At 35.8% G+C, this 22,606-nt stretch overlaps 1 protein-coding gene across 1 annotated transcript in view; it reads left to right on the top strand.

Moving 5' to 3' along the window:
* Positions 1–22,606, top strand: part of adarb1b (adenosine deaminase RNA specific B1b) — a 139,770-nt gene that overhangs the window by 107,441 nt on the left and 9,723 nt on the right. The window contains exons 4-9 of the mRNA XM_079427133.1: positions 7,286–7,363; positions 10,838–11,766; positions 18,201–18,315; positions 18,610–18,778; positions 19,644–19,795; positions 20,300–20,468. Coding sequence (XP_079283259.1) covers positions 7,336–7,363; positions 10,838–11,766; positions 18,201–18,315; positions 18,610–18,778; positions 19,644–19,795; positions 20,300–20,468 — 1,562 coding nt within the window. The 5' untranslated portion in view covers positions 7,286–7,335. The remainder of the gene's footprint in view (positions 1–7,285; positions 7,364–10,837; positions 11,767–18,200; positions 18,316–18,609; positions 18,779–19,643; positions 19,796–20,299; positions 20,469–22,606) is intronic.

The raw sequence follows: 22,606 nt of genomic DNA on the forward strand, positions 1-22,606 counted from the left end.
AGAGCACAGTAATTGGCGTTCAGGCAGGCGGAGAGCAGGAACTCATATCAGCTGCAGTATTATTAAATTTATTTGGAGAGCTGAATTTATTTGTCCTGAGGGCTTGTGTTTGACTCATGTTGACAGAGGCCCATACAGTACATGCAGAAAATGTGTGCAGTGCATGCTGAAGAGTAACTAATGTGTTAAGATTTAGAGGCACCTGTTTATGAATATTAAGTGCATTGGTTTTTTGACAATATCCTTCATTCCTTTGTTGAGTATTCAGTATACATAAATTAGTATGTCAAGTAGAATGTCCTAGTTGGCCTTTTCCATAAAGCTAATGTGGAAAGGTAATTACAAAGGTAATTTGTACTGTTATGCACCAAAATGACAAAAAATATCCATAAAAGTAGTTCATACAATGCCCTGTTTTATATTAACATCCATAGTATTGACACACGGTTCTTGTAGTCCACATCATTCTTTGTATTCCGTCTTAACAGTGTATATATAACAGTGTGTGTGTGTCTACACACACACACGCACACACAAACAATACAACAATACGTACAGTATATACATTTGAATTTTTAATAAAATAATTATTTTTATAATATGAATATATTACTTGATTGTTAAATAGGTTTCATTTTCAAGTATGAGACATTGTATATGTACACGCGCACACACACAATGTATATACGTTTATATATACTACAGTACATTTAATATTTTAATGTTTTGATTATCAAGTATGAGCTACATTTTATATATTTGTGTGTATTACTTTAACATACTATATAATTATTCAGTATTATATATTGTATTATTATTGTTACTATTATTTAATAAATTATTTATACTATATTTCGGGTGTAAGCTACAATAGAAGTGAATAGAAAGTGAGAGTTTCTAGCTGCTTGATGGAAAATACTCCAATGCTCCAATACAATATCATTTCTCTATGCCTTTCAGTGCACAACACAAGATGTTTTTGATAAAGTCTTCTTGTTACCCTGACCAACTTTTCAAAGTTTGGAAATCACCTGGTACTCGTGAATTAGTCACAACCTGAGTTTGAAGTTTAGTGGAAATGGATGTGATTTAATGTGCTTGCGGGACCATCTCTCTTTTATTTTTGCCTCTCTGTAACAGCATGACTCATGACAGCCGCAGTTAAAGTTAAAGACGATGATAGAATGTTCTCAGGTGTTCAGGCCAAAGTGCCCTGGGTGTGTTACCTTTCATCTGTCTGTCAATACCAGCCACAGGCCACTTTGCCGAAATTACATAGTGGGCTCTGAAGTGGCAGATCACCGTGAATGCCCTCACCCTCATCTCGCTGTGATGTTGACACTGCGGATGGATGTCTGTGTCCTGTAAGCCACTCACACAGATCTGAACTCTTGCAGATCCGTCTTCATTTGAATCTGAGCTCGCTGATGGCATTAAAGACTCTCAGGGTGAACAGCCCCCTCTTTCTTCTCTTCCTCTTTCATTCCATGGCTCGTCAAACATGCTTTCATTCCGAAACGCACATCAGTCTGCTCTAAATCGCATGTTTGAAAGATAAGACCTGAGAGCGGGGAATGCTTTTGGTAATTACAATGCCAAACATGCTGCAAAATCACCTCTTTATGTGTGTTTCCACAGAAGCCATGTGCAAACCAGAAAATATCACCTGTGTGAGTTTGATTTCACCTCTTCCCTTAGGCTTGTGTGGTGAAAATTCGTTTTGGTGCTTATATGGACAGTGTTACTGTATTCATACTGCATTGTGTAAGCAGTGTGGCGATGTATAGCAGAAGTGTAGGGTTTACAAAAATTCATTTTAAACTTACTACCTGTGGCAAAATATGTTTTAATGAAGAAATAATGTGAAATGTAATCATAAAACAATGGTGCAAACTATTCACCAATTGTATGAAAAGACTCATACAAACAGCAGTTTCTATTCCGTAAATCTGTCTGAATCCAGATTATCTGAAGGGACAGTTTGTACAAATGATCATCTACTCACCCTCATTCATAAGTGTTATTTTTGTGTAGTGCTGTCAAACGATTAATCGCAATTAATCGCATCCAATTAAAAGTTTTAAAAAAGGTATTCAAAGCAACCCGTCAAAATAAAGGTTTATCTTAAAGACATTGTGCCAGAAATATATTACTATTATTTAGTAGAACGTATGTGGTACTATTACTACTGTTGAAAAAAATGAATAAATCTTTATTTTTAAAGAAATAATCACACAATGTTTTATTTTTAATAAAATTAATTTTGGGTGAAACTTGTATACTGTTTTTCATACTTTATTACTTGCGAGAAAACTTGAAACACAATTTTAAATAAATATAAAGAATGGCATTGATTTTTGTACATTTTATTTTTGTTTGACTTTATTAATAAAAATAGTATGTTTTTTAATTAGCATGTTTTTGTGTTTTGCTTTGGTACCGAAATTGGTACCAGGAACCGTGGATTTTCACTGGTATCTGTACCGAATACTGACGTTTTGGTACCGTGACAACACTAGTACACATACATATATTATGTAAACAAAAACTTTTATTTTTGGATGCGATTAATCACGATTAATCGTTTGACAGCACTATTTTTGTGTTTTGTGTGGGGAATGGACTGTAATTTTGAAATCAAAATTTTGTCTTTCATAATGCCATTGGTTCTTATCAATATTTTTCATACATTTTTATGCATTGACAAATGCTTTTATCCAGTTTATGCATTCCCTGGAAACCGAACCCACAGAATGCATGAACTGATAAAATGTGCATCTTGAATGTAATGCAAGTCACTTTGAATGTGTTCAATGCTGCATGCTAGTTCAATAATACAAGAAGGTGAATAATTTAAGTAGCGGCAGGTTTTCCAGGAATAATGGCCCAATTGTGGTCCATTCCTCACATCTAGCTATTCAATGACTTATGAACCATTGAGTATGAATGTTTTTGTATGTAATAAATAAGCTGTTAAAATAGATTTTTTTTAAAGAAATTTCCATTTTTATTACAGAAAAATAACCACATGCAGATTTAAAATTACATAAGGATTAATGAATAATGACAGAATTTCAAGTATTAAGAGCTTAAACCATGGAAATAACATACTTGAACTCAAATGGTTGTCTTTCCCAACCTCTGTAGATTGTGTGTAGTTGATTTATCTTTTAAAAGAAGACAATTAGAGCTTGGTTTTTCAAGTTTTATAGTCTTATAGCCAGACCCAGAGAGAGGTGTATTGAACATCCCCTCCACACAGCTATGCGAGATGAAAGAAAAACAAATCAGTGAGTGCATGTACATCTCCCAGATAACTGTATTTCACAGCCCTGCACTTTTGCATCAGCCAGATGAGCAGAGGTTTCTTATTTTTTGGTTTCATATTGGATTGCTGTTTCTCTGTTATTGCAGAAGCGCTTGCTCTCAGTGTCCTGATATGATGCACTGATAAATTCATGCTGGGAGTTTAAAAGCCCTAAGCTGGCTTCGGGATCCTCTGAAACAGCAGATGCTGGTCTCTGTTTGTGTGTTTGACTAGTAACGTTAATGAACTGTTGTGTGTCCAGCTGCTAGGTAAACTGTCTCTGGACTGTGTGTACTCCGAGATGGAGGGACATGACACAGCTGTGCAAACAGGAAATCCTGTAATCTCCTCTCGCTGCCCTCAGAGCCCACAAAAACAAGCCAAATGTGACATGGCTTGAGATCGAGTGTCAACACCTTTCTAGCGGTTACTCTGGAGTCTGTGGCTCTGGTCCAACACCTAGTGAACTGCATTCTAAGGTAGCATCCCAACAGAGACAGATGTGGCTCAAATGACTGATTTAGTTTCTTCCATTATGTATTTTTGGTTACACTTTAGTTTGGGGACCAATTCTCACTATTAACTACAACTTCTGCCTCAATAAATGTCTGCTTATTAATAGTTAGTAAGGTAGTTGTTAAGTTTAGGTATGTGTAGGATTAAGGGATCTAAAATACATGCAGAATAAGGCATTATTATAAGTACTAATAAACAGCCAATATGCTTGTAATAAAAAAAGCAACTAGTTAATAGTGAGAATTAAGCCTAGTTCCTGTTCCTGATGTTTCATTTTATATATTAGGTTTTATTTTTTTATAAATATAAAAATTACAAATATGAACTATACATAAAATATGTAAAACAGAATATATAAAATAAATAATTTCCGTTTTAGACAAACTACTATGGAAGCTTGTTTTCGCTATGGAGTAAAATAATAAATGAAAAAAAGTAATTGCACTTTTCACAATTCACACTTTTTTCTTGCAGTTCCGTGAGATAAAAAGTTGCACTTGCCTTTTTTTATTACTCAGGTTTCGGGGGGAGGGATGGGGAATAATAATTAGAATTGTAGGTTATACACTCAGAATTGCTAAATGTAAACTGAGAATTTTGAGAAAAAAGTCTGAATTGTGAGATAGAAAGTCACAATTACCTTTTTATTTTTTTATTCTGTGGTGCAAAAAAAAGAAAAAGAGTTAGAATTGCAATATATACACTCAAAAATGTGACAAAAAAGGTCTGAATTATGAGGGGAAAAAGTCTTATTGCATTTTTATATTTTTATTCTGTGACGGAAACGGGCTTCCATACACTACACAACTACTCCAGCCATTTAATTTCCATTTGGATAAAATTCTAATTATTTTGCTTAGACACAGGTGATTATATTACATTTTTATTTTATTAAAAATTATTATATTTTGTATGATATATTTTATTATATTAAAACATTTATTTATTTATATATTTTAAGGTTAGCTTCAAACTTACAGTTTTTGGTCTGTGATCAGTCACAGCATCAGTCGCTTCCACTATAGGTGTGACGTAAAGCTGAGGCAGTGACCTTCATGCCCTCCAGTCACCTGTGCTTTATGCAGATGACACATCCAGCCGTCACCACCCCCTTACGCGCTTTTGTGTCTACCACTTCTAGATTGAAGCTGATCTCAATGCTGTTTAATGGATTCATGGGCAAAATGAGAACAGCAGAAGAAGCTAAATCAAAAGCGACAGACACAAAACGAGCCCGAGTCTCGGAGCCGCTCATTACACCGTAGACCATTAGCGGACCAGCAAGAGCAGAAAAGAGCCGAGAGATTAAAATCAAGGAGCCGTTTGACACCCGCTGAAATTTCAGCTCCACTCAGACAAATACTCCCACAACACCACTCCCCTGACTCTTTTCAATTTTCTTATGGAATATTAATCTTTAATAGGATAATAATTGTGGTAGCATATTTGATGTCACCCACCATTAGACCAGATTAATTAGGCCATTTAGTTTAGCTTAAGAAAGTGTCGCCCATGAAGAATGCGCCGGGGCGAAAGCGGAGAGCTGTGATTGGCTGCTTTGTAATGGCTTTCATTGGATTGCATGGCTTTCCATCTCACATAGAGCGTCTGTGCTTTAGTACTGATAGGTGAAGGTGTTGCTCAATGCTTTGGTCAATGACATCATACTTTTTTATTCGTTTATTTTTATGGCCCTGATATAATAAGTTATTTCGGACAGTGACTTTCGATTTCTAAACTAAAGTTATAATTATTGTTTTAATTTATGGGTGCAAAAATGTCAAGATGGTATAACTGCCCAGAGATTGTAAAACTGTAAACAAAATCTAAATCTTGTTTGGAATATCATTTCTTCAAATAAGCATTAAAGCGTTTGTGTTTGAAATATTAATATTTGAAAAACTTTTGTCTGCCACAATGAAGTCAGTGTGGTATAACCAGTGTGCATATATGCATTACATACACACACAATAAATCAATTATAAGTATAAATATAAATTGTATTGTTGTATGTATTGTTTACATAATATATGTATGTGTGCTGTGTATATTTATTATTTATATGTAAATACATGCATGTATATATTTAAGAAAAATGTTATGTTTATATATTAAATATATTTATATATAATATAAAATAAAAGAATATAAATATATGAATGTATATGCATGTAAATATTTCCAAAATATATGCTGTATGTGAGTATGTGTATATATACATAATAAATATACACAGTACACACACATATATTATGTAAACAAAAACCTTTAATAGATTTCTCCCTTTTCATTATTTTAGGCATCCTTATTTGTCATAAAACTTGTATAGAGGGTGAAGAATTTGATCAGCAATTTTTTTTTACTACTGTTTAGGTTCCTTTACTGTAAATTTATCTTTTGTGTTTCATGAAAGAAGAAAGCAAGTCGTACAGGTTTGGAACAACATGAGTAAATGATGACAAAATGTCGATTTTTCATGTGAACGAACCCTTTAAAATGTGTCTAATGAAGAAAGGGGATGCAGAAATATTGACATTATTTCCTTGACAGTGTCTTTTCTTTCAGTTAATCTAGAAGCTCTTCGTATCGGCTCTGTCTCACATGGCCGTATAAAAGCCTCCTCACTATAGCCTCAAGTCAACACAGCCCTGCATCTCCACTCTATTATGAGCTCTTTTTTTAATGAAATGTTGAATTTTCCTCGTGTTTTTGTTGTATTTTTCACCTGAGCTCAAGCGGCATCTGTGTCAATGGGACTAAAAGCCCGTTGATGTCAATAACTGTATTTTTCCTCCGAGGCAGCTGAAGATGAGGTCTAATCGAATGGATATTAAAGTCACAATAGACTGCTCCTGCTATTACGGCCTGTCAAGCACGGCCCTTTCTCTCAAAGATTAGTTTCCCCTGCTGAATATTTATACACTTACTGTAGGCTTAACCTCCCAGTCAATAGTGTTTCATTCCTCTTCTATCCTATTCTCTGCTCTCGTCTTTCATTTCTGTCCTCTTCTCACCTCTCTTCTTTTCCTCTTGTTCGCACTGCTCCACTCGCCTGTCTAATTAAAGCAGCTCGGGATGCATGATGCCATTATTTAGAGACATTATATGACTGCCAATACTCCCTCTTTGGTACTTGCAACACCAGCTCTTTTGGTAAAGTGTAATTTTCAGTGAGACTAATGATTTGAGGGGATTGTGTTTGTTTTCTTGAATTTGTCACTTTAATATTCACATGCAATAATATTCCCACGGAAACACTTTTGGTTCTTTCTGGGCACCGCATGATTTAAGGTTTGAGTCTACATTCATGTCTGTAGCACAATCTGTGTAGGACGTTTACTGCTTCTTTTCAGGGGTTTGTCCACATGATTGACCCTAAGTTCAAGCTAAAGTAACTGTGATTTTAGTGATTTAGCTTACTTTAGCAAACAGCGCTAATGATGATCTGTCTGTTTCTGTCAGGTGTGGCCGGGGCTCAGCAAGCGCAGGGCCAGTCGAGGCGTTTCACCACCATGGATGTTGATGAGGAGGAGAACATGAGTGAGTGCTCGAGTCTTAACCCCAAACCCTCCATTCCAGCACAGAGCCCTGCACACTCCCCTTAACTAATGTGTCACTTAGTGAACGGTTCATGTGTCTTCCTGTCCCTCTCTACGCCCCTCACACTGAACGATCCCACTGACGCACACAGAAGAGATGTGCAAGGGTCACATCCCGTTGAGTCGAGGGTTTAAACACGGACTGAATTTTTATATTGCATCTTCAGTTCATTCAGAAACCCTCCTATATGAGCACTTTGACAAGTTAATCCGAATTTATTTGATGGATTTTTAGGGGGGGAAAGGATCTTAAATGTTTGATTTCAATTTTAATTACTCGAATACAGTTTTTTGCTATAAAAGCAGACAAAAGAATCGTGTGTGGCATTAAAAAGCAAGCAGATTTGTTTTTAAACACTAAAAAAATTATCAGTGTTTTAAAACAAGGTAAATAAAAAAAAACTATGAGTAATGAATGATGTTGTGCTCAATAACCGGTTATCATCAAAATGTTGCATTCCCTAATTCATTGGGCTTTACTTGAATGTGATCAAAGAAGACTGATCGGATTCAAGGCTGAAGAAATACACAGCGTTCTTTCTGTGTCTCAGAGTCCCGATCGTATTCATTCTGCAGTGCTTTGAATAGAAGGTTCTGGGAAGAGTTGTTAACCCAGAGGAAATCTAACCCTCTATTGTCCCGTCACTCAGCCGCTTCTGTTCAGAGCCACTGACAATGGAGGGTCCCGTCATTTATTACGGATCTGTAGTGAAGCGGACGCTTTCTTATTTAGATTTTCTGCTGATAAGCATACTTGATATCCAAAAGCTTTCTTCATGTGCATATTTCTCTATCAGGTTTAGATGTTAGGAGCAGAAAAAATAAAGGATTATGCGCAGCGATTCATTGCTTGGCAAGAGCGATGGTTATATGTACTCATTCAGCACCAGGTTTTCCACCCCAATGACTAATAAAAAAAATTTTGCCCTTTTTTTTCTTTTTTTTTTTTTTTTTTAGCAGCCAGTATTTTTCCACTGATTTTCTCCATAGGATTTTCAGAAAGCTTTGACCATTTTGACCAAGTAGTGCATTCGATTGCATTACCATCCACTGACTGAGAATCAACATGGTGGCTTTTTTGACTCTACTAATGCACACAAAATTAGCTGGTGCACCTCAGTGTTACAGACTTCTGTGTACTTGTGCTTTTAAAGTTCATGTGTGTAGGGGAAAGATCCTGTTGTGTCTGCTTTTACATGTACTGAAAAAACTATTTTCACAAATAATTACAAAGCAATAGCACATTGAATTAAACATGACTTTTTTTGAAGTAGAAAGACTAAAGTTGTATTTTCTTGTAAAACATACTCTAATATTCTTTTTTGTTTAGAACTTTGAAAAATCATGTTATGGCATGTAGTGAGGCATTGTTTTTAACTTCCAACTGTAAGAAGTGTTAGTTTTATGCTTTTTCAGCATGTGCGATTGATTTTACTTTCAGCTGAAGGTGGGCAGCTCTCTAAACTGACAGCTTGAACATCTCTAGTAAACAAAAAAAAAAGCTGTTTTTGTTTTTCCAGTGCTGTTAAAGTTAAGTTGCATTGCATAAATCTTTTAGGGTTTCTTTGTTTTCAGTGTAACATTGGCTTTATTCTGAAACCTAGCGACCTGTCTTGCTGTCTGCTGCTTAATTGAAATTGAACCTCAATTTAGATAGGGAGCATCATACAAGTAGTGATCCTCACACAAAGCACATATTTGACTGAAATGATTTGACATTAATCTCATAAGCATAAAAATACATAGCAAGCACAAATACTGTGTAAGTTAGTCAATTTGTAATTAGATTGCGTGTTTTTGAACACTTTCTGTTACAGGATGAATTATTGTAGAGTATTGGATGTAAGTTTGTCACAATCAATTATGAGATTGAATATGCACACAGTACCTTTTGGGTGGCTTATGATGCTTTAAAATGCCACCTAAGTAAGCAGCTCACTAGGTTTTGGATCAAAGCTGTTGTTTTAGCAAGAGTGTTTTCCATTATTTAGGCCAGAATTAATCACAAGGTCAAATTGATTACAAGCTGAAAAGTGTGTGTGTGTGTGTGTGTAACATGGATATGTGCATTCACACGCATAAGAAGGGTTTTGATTTTTCAGATTCTGCTCCAGACTGTTTTGTATATTTCTCTCTTCTTTGTATCTCTTTTTCGTTCTTTCTCCTCCACGTTCGCTTTCTTGCTCCCCCTGTGTTTTCTCTGACATGGCTTTCTCTCTTCTCAGATATCTTCATTTTATTTCTCCTCCTGCTTTGCACCCACTCCCTTATCCACCCTGTTGTTCCTACTGTTTGCAGAGAGCTCTTACTCTGTTCCCCTACTGTTCACGGACGCTATTCTCTCTCTACCAGAGCACTGAAAGCAGTAACCTAGCGAGCTTTTGCTGAAGGATGTTATAAATGAAAATTTAGCCAACGTTCCATCCGCTTTGTCAATAGGACATGATGATGTGTGTTTCATCTGCTTATTAATGCAAAACAATTGTGACCTGTAAACATACACACATGAGATAAGTCTCATGAAAAATTATCCAGGATCTGTTTCACCCCAAAATCAAAATAACATAATATTAATAAACCATACGTAATTTTAAGGCCAGCTTTTTTGTGTTGTGTTGTGTTTTGTTATTTTTTATTGTTTTTACTGTCACCGTTAACACATTAATGCATGCAATTTAATAATTAAATCAATTTGCCTTATTTTTATACATTCTATTTTTAACAAATTGCTTGTTTGTTTTAGTATTTTATTTGTATTTTAAAGTAACTGACTGCAGTATTTATTCATTTATTTACAGTTACTTATTCTTTATTTTGATTTTTGGGTTGAAATACGATGCTTGATTGGTTGATAAAGAAATATTCACAAAAAACTCTCTAAAAACATTACAAATATTTAGCTTTTTTATTGTTCACCCAGTTTTATTGGTATTTTCATAACCACTTATATGAAGGGACCTGAAAAAGAGCATTCGTCATCCCTCAAAACAAGACTCATTTAAGTCGTTATTAGTCTTTTTAAAGCTTTGCTTTTGTTCTCCATTGATATATATTTTATCTCCAACATGATGATTGATTGACTCTGCATGGGCCATTGCCTGCAAAACTGAAACTGTACTTTAAATTAAACTCATGATTATGATAATTTAGATTTTATACCTCATGGTCTTCTTTAATTGTTAATTAATCTTTTTTTTTTTTTCATGAAATGTTTTTTTTTTTTCTGAAATTTCTCTCATAATGATTTTTCACAAGATTAGTCTAAAAATGTAATGCTAGAATCTTTCGGCACACACAACAAAAGGAACACACATCACTTGTTCGGTTACAAAGAAAGATAAAGGAATCTATAAATTTTACATTTACAAGATCCTGCAACGAAGGCGTTGTAAGTTACTCTTTCTGGGCACCGCAGGTTCATGCAGCACCGACGTAAAGGAAAACCGCAACCTGGACAACGTCTCTTCTAAGGAGGGAGCTGGCCTGGTGGAGCTGCTCCCCAATGGTAGTGGAGGAGGGGGTCGCAAGCGGCCCCTGGAGGAGGGCAACAATGGCCACGCACACTCCAAATTCAGACCCAAGAAACGTAAGAAAACGCCAGGGCCGGTTCTGCCCAAGAACGCCCTGATGCAGCTGAACGAGATCAAACCAGGTCTGCAGTACAAGCTGCTCTCACAGACCGGCCCGGTCCACGCGCCGGTCTTCGTGATGACCGTTGAGGTTAACGGTCAGTTGTTCGAGGGCTCGGGGCCTACGAAGAAAAAGGCCAAGTTGAACGCCGCCGAGAAGGCGCTGCGCTCCTTTGTGCAGTTCCCAAACGCGTCCGAGGCACACCTGGCCATGGGCCGTACGCTCACCGTCAACACGGATTTCACCTCCGACCAGGCTGACTTCCCTGACATGCTCTTCAACGGGTTTGAGACGCCGGCACCGTCTGAGGAAACGTTTTTTCTGGGCTCCAACGGCAATGGCTCCTTAAAACCGCTGGGAGAGTATCCCGTGCCCCAGGCGCCAGGTACAAACAGCCTCGTGCAGGCGCCGCTACCGCCGCCCTCTTCCTTCTCCTCCTCGGCCAGCGGCAAAAACCCTGTCATGATCCTCAACGAGCTGCGGCCGGGCCTCAAATACGAGTTCGTGTCAGAGAGCGGGGAGAGCCATGCTAAGAACTTTGTGATGTCAGTGACCGTGGACTCGCAGATGTTTGAGGGCTCGGGTCGAAATAAGAAACTCGCTAAAGCCCGGGCTGCCCAAGCGGCTCTGTCTGCTCTCTTCAACATGCAACTGGACCAGACCCCGTCCCGCCAACCCATCCCGAGAGAGGGGCTGCAGCTGCACCTGCCGCAGGTAAGAAATCTACACCTCAGACTCTACAAAGTCTTTCATACTGGCCAGAAAACTGGGCGACACGTAATGACTGATGTATAGTTCACCCAAAAATGAAAAATCTGTGGTCATTAACTGTTCCTTCATTGAAAGTCCAAGTAATCAAAACTCCCAAATAGTTTAATAAAGAAATAGTTCACCCAAAATTAAAATGTACTCGCCCTCAAGCCACCCAAGATGTAGATGAGTTTGTTTCTTCATGGTAGCAGAATCTCCAGTCTCCAGTCCATCAATTAAAGTTGCCCCTATTATGGATTTTTAAAAATTACTTTTCATGCAGTGTGTAACACAGCTCTTAGTGAATGAAAACATCCTGCAAAGTTTTAAATCTGAAAGTGCACCTTGTATAAAGTTATTGTCTCTCAAAAGAAAGAGTCTATGCTGAATCATTGAAACGAGTCGTTTATAAAACGAATCCCAAGCCGTTTCATGTTGACGTCAACATGAAATATTAGCATATTGCCCACCCACTTGTTGGTATTTTTCGCGTTGGTCTGAATGAAAATGCAAATTCATTCTTTGCCACTAGGTGCCACTTTTGGAGCGGTAAAAATAGTGGTTTCCCCAGTAACGGCTGTACACAAAGCAGCACTGCGCTCGAAGCTTATCAGGCATTACAGGCATGATGACATGGAACAGGGATGTGATTTTTCCCTATAAATACGGATTTCCGTATTTTCCGACCTCTGACGGACACGACCCATGTGATTCACGTAGATCCAAATTTTTTTTTTTGGAGGGTGGGGGGTTCAGTTGGTTACTGCACGAATGGCCTTGAGCTATTACCTAAATAAACTGCGAAAAGATTGTTGTCTAAAACATGGACGGAATGGTCTTGAGAGCACTGCACAAGCTCATGGCGCCATCTGCAGGACAGTTCAAAGCGTTCAAATGATTCAAAGTGCCAGAATCAGCGCAGAAACGTGTTACTCGACACGGTGATTTTTTTATGAATGGTGGTGAGAATTTGAAATTGCTAGTGCTGTCATAAAACTCCCAATGGTTTTGATGTAATTATAAAACAGGCTGTAGTCTGACGCGCTACATGTCTGCTGTTACAGTACAGTTTTTAGTTTCGATTCAGTGTTAGTGCTAGCTGCACTGCGCTGGGTTTGAGCCGCTTTAATTTAGGAATGCAACATTCATCATTAGAAACAGTGTTTCAGTGTCACATAATCCTTCAGTAAGCTATTGCCAAGCATTAAAGCCATTCTAATAAGCTGATTTGCTGCTCAAGAAACATTTCTTATTCTTACCAATGTTAAAAACAGTTTTGCTGCTTAATATTTTTGTGGAAACGATGTATGATGAAACAAATGACTCAAACATTTGTATAAGTTTTAAAAAAGGGAGAGAAATTAATCATTTTATTCATGCATGAAAGTGATAAAGTGGAGACATTTAAAATGATTTTGATTTAATAAATCCATTAACAAATTTAATTAATATATTTGATAAATGCTGTTCATTAAACTTTATATTGATAAAACAAATCCTGAAAAATAGTGTATCACCATTTCCACACAAAATATGAAGCAGCAAAATAGTTTTCAACATTGATAATAATTAGAAATGTTTCTTGAGAGTCAAATAAATTGTAATGACTTCTATAAGACCATGTGACACTGAAAACTGGAGTAATGATCACAGGAATAACATTACATTTTATAATATATTAAAATGTAAACCTTTTTTTAAATTTGTAATTATTTCACAATATTTCTGTTTTGTTGTTTTACTTTATTTTAATCAAATAAATTCAGCCTTGATGAGCAGAAGATATTTATTTCAGAATCATTAATTGTAATGCAGGTACATTAATAATAATAATAATAATAACAATTCTATATACTATATACTTTACTATAATATATTATAGTACTTTATTATAATATATTATATTATATTGTTAGCATGATTATTAAGTGCTGCTTTCAATTTTTACAGAACAATAATTCTTACAGTATAAGTTATATCTTTAAATGTGCTTATATATATTTTTTAATAAGTGTTGGGGGCGTGGCTTGTGGGTGTGGCTTAGGGCGTGGTCAGATTTTCCTTCTTTTTTGTCTCTAGCTGATCACATGCCTGATGGAAATGAGACTAGCAGATTAGCGTCATGCAAAGGAGGGGTTTGGAAAAATTAATCGTTGAGCGAATCCTTTGGGTGTCGTTGGGCAAGTAAGGTAAAAAGAAATGCATATTATAAGACAATGAAAATGTTTTTTGACCTTGCATGCATGTCAGCCTGTTGTTGGGGACTCCCAAAACCAAAATATGATCAGACATGTCTTTTAAATGTATAGCACAGTAATGGAGGCAGCAACATGCTGCATGCCTCCATGACTGTGCTATACATTATATTATTAATAGCCTTTCTTGTGCCAATCATAGGACAGAGCAAGAAAGGCTATTATTAAACTTTCAGTGTGCAAAAGTATATGAAAGGCTCCAATATAGAGCGGCACAAAGCGCTTATGCGCATCCCGAGCGCAGAATGATGCACTTGATGCAACACTGAGTCACAGTGCTCCCTGACCGCTCCCTCTCGTCTGACCGATACCCGATCCGGCAGAAAATGCCAGCATCGGAGCTCATACCGATACTGAGTATCGGATCGGTGCATCCCTAGTATGTTCCAGCATGTGACATGAACAAATTTCTGTGTTTACAAAATTTGATTCTCTCTGTATGTATGTTTATATGTCAACAAAATTTCAATTAATTCTGTTCATCATATAAGGCATTTGTATGTCTTCAAAAGACTTGGATTAAGCCGCTTTCATATGAATTTGTTGAATGATGTAAATACAGTTATAGTTAATAAAAGTTAGAGGATTTTTCACAAATTCAAACTTTAATGTTGAACCTGATTTAAACCTTTAAAAACTCGTACTGCGGCTTTCTTTAGCGCACACACACCACACTGGCAGATAAAGTCTGATTGTATCTGATCTGTAACAATCTGATGAATATAAGAAATCGGTCCTTCACATCTCATAGTGTTTAATTGAAGTTTCTGATCCGTTTAAGTTTATCAGAGATCATCATCTAAGCCTTTATAATGTGATGCGCAAAACCAGCACAAATTGCCGTCTTCATTAGGAACAAAGCCTAATGGAAATGAAGATGAGCTCTGTTAAAATATTGGGATGGATTGAGTGATATAGCTTAAAAACTTTTCTTGATATGTTTTATACCATTTGGTGATATTCTTCTTTTATATTTTTCATTTATTAGCTATTTTGCTAAACATTGTTTTTATTTTATTATTATACTGTGTATGCATATATGTTATATACATTTTATATATGATATGCATTTATGCATATAAACAGTATTATTATATTGTTTATTATTATTATATTATGCAAAAAGAGGATTTAACCTTTTCCACCAACATATCTGCACATAGTAACTAATATATCTGCATATATTTTCATGTACATGTATAAACTTTCATGTTGAGACTGATAATTTTTGAATGATTTTTGGAAATTCTAAATTGATTCACTTAATAAATTTTTTTTTTGTACATGCAAATTGTTAGACAAAGAAGGACCTTGAAACTTATCTTCAGGAAATTTTAACAGCCAAATAAGAATGTTAAAATCATTATGGTGTTGCTTAATGTCATGTCACAAGCAAAGCATTGGATATATGTCATGCATATTCAATATATTGCTCACTCCTGCCAGTGAAACAACACAGTGAGCCGAAATGACCAATGACTGTCTTTTGTGTGAGAAGACGTATATTTACACATTTCTGAAATCCTCTGTTAATCCTGCTTTTGAGATAAGGCCAGGCCTGGAAGCGACCCAATCTTAATTAACATCTTCCTCTGAACAGTGTCAAAACAAGAACATTTTGTTTCAGCCTGCCCACTACCTGTCCACTAAAGAGCAGTCCTGTCAGCAGCATGTTTTGTCTGTGATGCTGATGGCTCTTGGGCTGTCTGTCTGCGTAACCGATACAGCGGCATGAATGCAAAACCCCATTATCCATCCCTAATCAGATAGCCACATATTTAACATGCTGTCAATACGAGACCCGAGGTGGAGAGGTGTATTTGTTTTAACCAGATGGCGAGAGGTTAAATAGACTCTCGTCACGGGACGACTGATCGTTTCAAGAATGTTTTTCCTGCGCTTGTGTGGCGATACGGACTGACCTCACGTCCACAATGAAAGGTCGAATGCTACAGCAGTGACAGCGGGCGACATGTCAAATTGTACATAATGTGCTGAGTACTTATGACGTGTTAGTTTTTGCTGTAAACGTAACAGATAATGCCACATTTTAATAACCTAATAATGCCAACTTTTTTTTAACAAATCCTATAATATAAAAATATATATATTTTCCCCATATATAGTTGATGTGTATGTATATATGTGTGTGTATATGTATATATGTGTGTGTATATGTGTGTGTGTGTGTGTGTGTGTGTGTGTGTGTGTATATATATATATGTGTGTGTGTGTGTGTGTGTGTGTGTGTGTGTGTGTATATATATATGTATATGTGTGTATATATGTATATAAAATAATTGTATTTATATATTGGATTATATAAAAAATGGACATTGGCTTATGAAAATATGGCACTTATTAGGCGAACAACAAATGAGATAATAATGTAATATAATAATAATAATTGTAACTAAATTATATATACGTTTTTTGTAAATAATATTCATTTTATTAGCATAATATTATTACCATAAATAATAAATGTTTAAACATTGAACTGTGTACAAATAAAATTATATTACTTATCATTTATATGACAGATATATGTATGTATGTATTATGTGTGTGTAACAATAATTATATTTAATGGCACTTATTAGCTAATAATATAATATAATATTTATAAGATAATCATAAAATTGCATTTTATATATAATTTTTTTTTATAAATAATATTAATTTTATTACCATAATAAATGTGTAATGATTGGACTATAAAAAATATATAGATTTAAAATTACTTATACTGTTATTTACATAGAATGTATGAAATCTTCCTTGAATTTTTTTTTTTTCTTGCTGCGTTAGCCTCCTTTTTCCACGTTCTTGGTTTTCTAGGCTGATCTCCTGTGAAATCTGTCGGCGTCTAGTTGGCCAGTGAATTCCTGTCATCTGTCCCCAGGCGCTAATGGGAAATGAAAGCAAATAAAGATGATGGTGGAAACTAGTGTATTTTATCATGAGAGTATAACGCAGCCTCCTGATAATATATCGAGACTACGCTCCACTTAAAACTCCCATTAGCCATCTCCAACCGAGTGCCTCCGAAGTATTTGGGAAGTAATGTTAGACTAATGTCTCTAATTCTTGCCCATTCGGCCATTGATTTTTCCCTGGCATAATAATTTCCAGCATATTAACAGGGGTCTTAAGGAATGTGAAGTGGAGGGCACTGTTAGCGGAAAGGAATCACCGTGGTGCCTGAAGGGTTTCGATGAAATATTGATATTATATTGCAGCAGCAGAAGGTGAATCTGAGGTCTGCGGTAAATTTTGCTTTACAGTCACCCATAGAGGAACAGGTTCTTTGAAATATTCAGATGAGTTTCATTTGTGTTCGTTCCATTAAAAATCAGTACATTGTGTTGAAACTCAGTATTAAACTTACTTTTTCTTCATGGATTTGCATATTCAAAAAGAAAAAATTCTAGAGACTTGACTTGATTTTATCCATCGTTAATTGATTGGATTATGAGAAGTGGATCTTACATACTCAAGCAAGTTTGTTGAAGGGGATAAGGGATGAAAAAGTTTTAAAAATGTATTTTATTTGAATAATATGCACGCTTGTTTCCGCCACGGGATGGAAAAAAGAAAAACTGGATTTGTGAGTGCAAAATGTATTAACTCTGAGTTAGTATCTAGTAATTCTCAGTTTCTTTAACTCAGAATTGCAAGATACAAACTCAGAATTGCCAGTTAATCAATTTTGCACTCACAATTCAAACGTTTCTTCACAGAATTGCAAGTTTATATCTTATAATTTTGTTTTTATTCCATAGCATAAACAAAACAAAAAAAACAGAGCTGTGAGATATAAACTCTAAACTCTAAGAAAAAAGTCAGAATTCTGATTTTATAACTTTTTTCTGAATTTCAAGTTTATTTGATTCAATTTCAGGTAAATTCAGACTTATTTTTTTATGAAATGCGAGACAAAGGCAGAATTGTGAGATAAAACGTCCCAATTACCTTTGTAATGTGACAGAAATGGCTTTCTATACCCATGAGTCGTGTACTGTTCTGAATATGCCGTGCCTGCCTATAGCAGAGTCATGGATGTACTGATGTGTGTTCATGTGTTATTGATGTTAGCATTACAGTCTGTGTGAAGTCTGACATCTGTATGCTCTTTACCAGGTCCTTGCAGATGCCGTTTCTCGTCTGGTAGTGGACAAATTCAGCGAGCTCACTGACAACTTCACGTCTCCACATGCACGACGGAAAGTTCTGGCTGGGGTTGTCATGACAACAGGTAGAGTTCTGTATAAGATTTTTCCATTTAAAAATTGGCTCTGAGACAGCGAATCAGTCAAAAAGGCTCATTAGTAATCCATTTGAATCAGCCTAATGAATCACTCACTGACTGAACTGATGCGACTTATTTTATGTACTTTAAATGAAGAATGCCTTTACTATTAAAAGAACTAAAAGAATCACTAATGAAATCAGAGCCTGAATCTTGAGTGTGGATATTTCTAGACTTCAGTACAGCGGTTTTCATGTTTTGTGATTTTTGTTGGTATGTTTCCTCTTGCTTTTAACTCAGGCACCGATGTCAAGGACGCGCAGGTCATCTGCGTCTCCACAGGAACCAAGTGTATAAACGGCGAGTATATGAGCGACCGTGGCCTGGCGCTCAACGACTGTCACGCTGAAATCATCGCTCGCCGCTCTCTGATCAGGTATCTCTACATGCAGCTGGAGCACTTCTTAAGGTGAGACGCTGTGTTTACTGTCCTGCGTGTCTGTGTATGTCTCATATGTCACCAAAGCATGATGAATGTTTAGCCGAGCAGGAAGGGAAATTAAACTCATAACCGTTTTTAATTTAATATTTTGTGTTATTGTATACTGTTTTAAATAGAGATGCACATTTAAAAGATGAATCATGATATGGCCTTTTTCAATTTATTAAACCACCAATTGCTGTGTGTGTGTGTGTGTGTGTGTGTGTGTGTGTGTGTGTTAGTGCTGTCAAATGATTAACCGCGATTAATTACATCTAAAATAAATGTTTTTGTTTACATAATATATGTATGCGTACTGTGTATATTTATTATGTGTATATATATATAAATACACACACATACAGTATATATTTCGAAAATATTTACATGTATATATTTATATTCGTATAATGTATATTATATATAAATATATTTAATATAAAAACTAAATATTTTTCTTAAGTGTACACATGCATGTGTGTGTATTTTTATATACATAATAAAAATATGTGATTAATCACATCCAAAATAAAAGTTTGTGTTTACACTAAAAGTTTGTTTGTTTATATGTACATATATACACAGTACACACATTTATTATGTGTAAACAAACTTATTATTATTATGATGTTATTGTTGTTTCATATAACATTTTTGTATGCAATTCAGGTGGATTAGGTTTTAAAAGTCAGTGTATGAGATATTTAATTAATATACAGAGCACACCTTTAAATGTTTGTCTTTTTGAAGTTCAAATTGCAGTCACAATGTGTCAAAATAATTATGATCATACAGTTTTGTATCCGTACATGACTAGAACTGGGATTTTTCTGTTGTTTGTCTCTAAATTTAGTAACACTAAAGAGGAGCACCAAAAGTCCATATTCACGCAGTGTGACAAGCGTGGCTTTCGGCTGAAAGACAGCGTCCAGTTTCATCTTTACATCAGCACATCGCCCTGCGGAGACGCCCGGATCTTCTCTCCTCACGAGGCGGGTGTAGAGGGTGAGACTGAGTCTTCAATAAACCAAACTGTTCAGTTCTTTACACAGGATCTAGCAGGGGGTGGATGAGGATGGTGTTTTACTTCAACACTTGTTTGAAATTAATGATCAAAACTGAGTAGTTGTTTTCAATTAAGATCAGGATGGGTCCTCTTATGATCAGGTCGCATTTCATTATAATTTCACTCGAGTGTCTGACTGCATTTCAAAAACAAATTTCATCAGTGTTTTTAATTAGCTGGCTTTGTCGACTCCCTTGTGGCCTGATTAATTCTGCTCTTGAGTGTTGTATTTAAATCATTTTGCTTGGCTTTATATGTCATACAATTATTAAGCAGTTAAAGCAAAAAAAAAACACAATTACTGTTCTTTATGTTAGTGTTATTGGTTGATTAAATTAATTATTGGTTTGTTGAAATAGATTAAACATTTTAGAAACATTGCCTATAAGAGCCACCCATTCTTTTTAAATGTTTACTTCATGTGTTTTTTCTGTTCTCTTCAGACCAGGGAGACAGACACCCAAACAGGAAGGCAAGGGGCCAGCTGAGGACCAAGATTGAGTCTGGAGAGGGAACCATCCCGGTGCGCTCTAGTAACACCATACAGACGTGGGACGGAGTCCTGCAGGGCGAGCGGCTGCTTACGATGTCATGCAGTGACAAAATCGCAAGGTAGATTGGTAGCATGGATACACACATACATATCTACATAGACATCCTAACTAATAAAATACTGATTAACGTGAACCTTGAATGCAGTAGAAGTGCATAAATATAAATGTATCTGATTGCTCTGTGTCAGCAACAACACTAAAACTAGTGTGCAGGGTTCAGTTTTAAGGATGTTTTATACCTAATACCTAATAATAAGGATTATGTCTCATACTTTGCGGAGATGTGAAAGGTTATTTTTCCTTAAACTAGTTTGTCATGCATTTCTTTTTTTCAACACATTTTCAGGTAAATCCTAGTATTTTAAATGTGCAATTAATCGATTACATTTTTCGATTGACAGCACATATATATGTGTATATATATAATTTACATTTTTAGGAAAACAGTAATTAAGCATTAAGTGAAAAATATACATATAATATTTAATCTTAGTTGGCAAATTTTTTTTATTTAATGACATTATTTGCGTTGTTATTTTTTAAATCTAAGTTAGATTTAAAAATGCTACTTGTTGCTATTTAAAGAAATAAAAATATATTCTAGTTCTCTTAGCCGAGCATGTCACACTGCCTTAAGGAGTTGTAATGCTAGTCCCACCTTTACTTCTAAAAATGCTGTCTAGTTAGGCAGCTTCCTTACTTTTGGAGCAGAGCTATTGTCAGCCCTCTTCATTAGAATAGCGGGCAGCTCAGCAAAAGCATTAGTCCAGAACCTTCTGGTTAATCTCTCTGCACTAGGTAGACGCTGTACCCGTCACCGCTGGGAAGAGAACAAGGCCTTTGTGAATTTAATTGCCCATTGGCTCTTACCGGGCTTCATAATGGACAGGGAAAGAAGTGCATGGTTCAACATTACTATAACCCTAGTTAAATACAGAAGAGTGTATTAAGAGTGTAGGAGGGAGCATTCATTTCTCCTGTGGGCTCAGTGTGGCGCTGTGTCTTCCTCTGCCGCCCGGCAGCTGTGAGCGGACAGATAAGGACGTGTCAGAGACAGCTGTGAGCGGAGAGCACAGGTCCTGTCTATGCTAATGAGAGAAAAGAGAAAACCTCCTCCGTACACACTTCTTTCACTCTCGCTCAATACTTGCATATATATCATCCTCATCCCACAGTCTCTCTTTATTAGCTATTTAGTTTTTGTTAAATTGCTTATTTGTTTATTTAGTTGTTCGGGCCCCCCTGTTGAAAATATAGAACTACTTTTTCTCATTTTGTTTGGTTTTGTTTTTAATCCAAAAATAAAAGAGCGAAATTGCTTTACAATATGTGAGAAATGATCCCACCTAAAATTCAGTGTGGTCTTTTCTCTTTCCATATGTCTCTGTTAATTCTAAAGGAGATGGATGAGAGATGAGTGGATAGGGATTGGGATTGTCAAGACAGTTTAGTCTCCATGCATGACAAAAGACCGCAATAAAAGAATATATATACATATGACTCTTCTGAGTCTTCAGCAGTCATACAATAGCTTTGTTTGAGGAACAGATTAAAATTTAGGCTATTATTCACTGAAAATCATGTTTCAGTGTCAATATATTAGGGTTAACCTCCTTAATACCAGGGAGATACTCGGACTTAAGATAAAAATAAAACCAATTTCATTCATTTCAGCTACTAAAAAATGCACTGCAAATTTGCTAAAACTTCAGCTAAATAAATGATAAAAAATTATGATTATGATTAAATTAAGATTATTAAAAAAACAATATCTCAATATTAAACTAAGATAACACTGCTTAAAGGGATAGTTCTCCCAAAATTTTAAATCATGCTTTAATAACTCACCCTCAAATTGTAAGTAAATGCATGAGTTTCTTTCTTCTGCTATTTTGAGTAATGTTGGTAAAAAAAGACTTCCATTTTATGAAAAAAAAAAAACTAAAATTTTAATTTTTGGGTGATCTGTCCCTTTAATGCATATATACTGTATGTATTAGTGTCTAAAATGAGATGCATCAGATGATGCATTGAAATAGACAGTGAGCGTTTCATGTTTTCAGTGTCTGTTTTCTATCAGATTCAGTTTATTGCTCTGGTTTTCCTAGGAAAGAGGTGTTTAGTCAGGGCTGTGCTGGTTTATGTGTTGCTCAGGGACACTCACACACAGCAGAAGTGATGTTCACAGCTCCCTCT

The sequence above is a fragment of the Barbus barbus genome (genome assembly GCF_936440315.1).
Source record: "Barbus barbus genome assembly, chromosome: 10".
Taxonomy (NCBI): domain Eukaryota; kingdom Metazoa; phylum Chordata; class Actinopteri; order Cypriniformes; family Cyprinidae; genus Barbus; species Barbus barbus.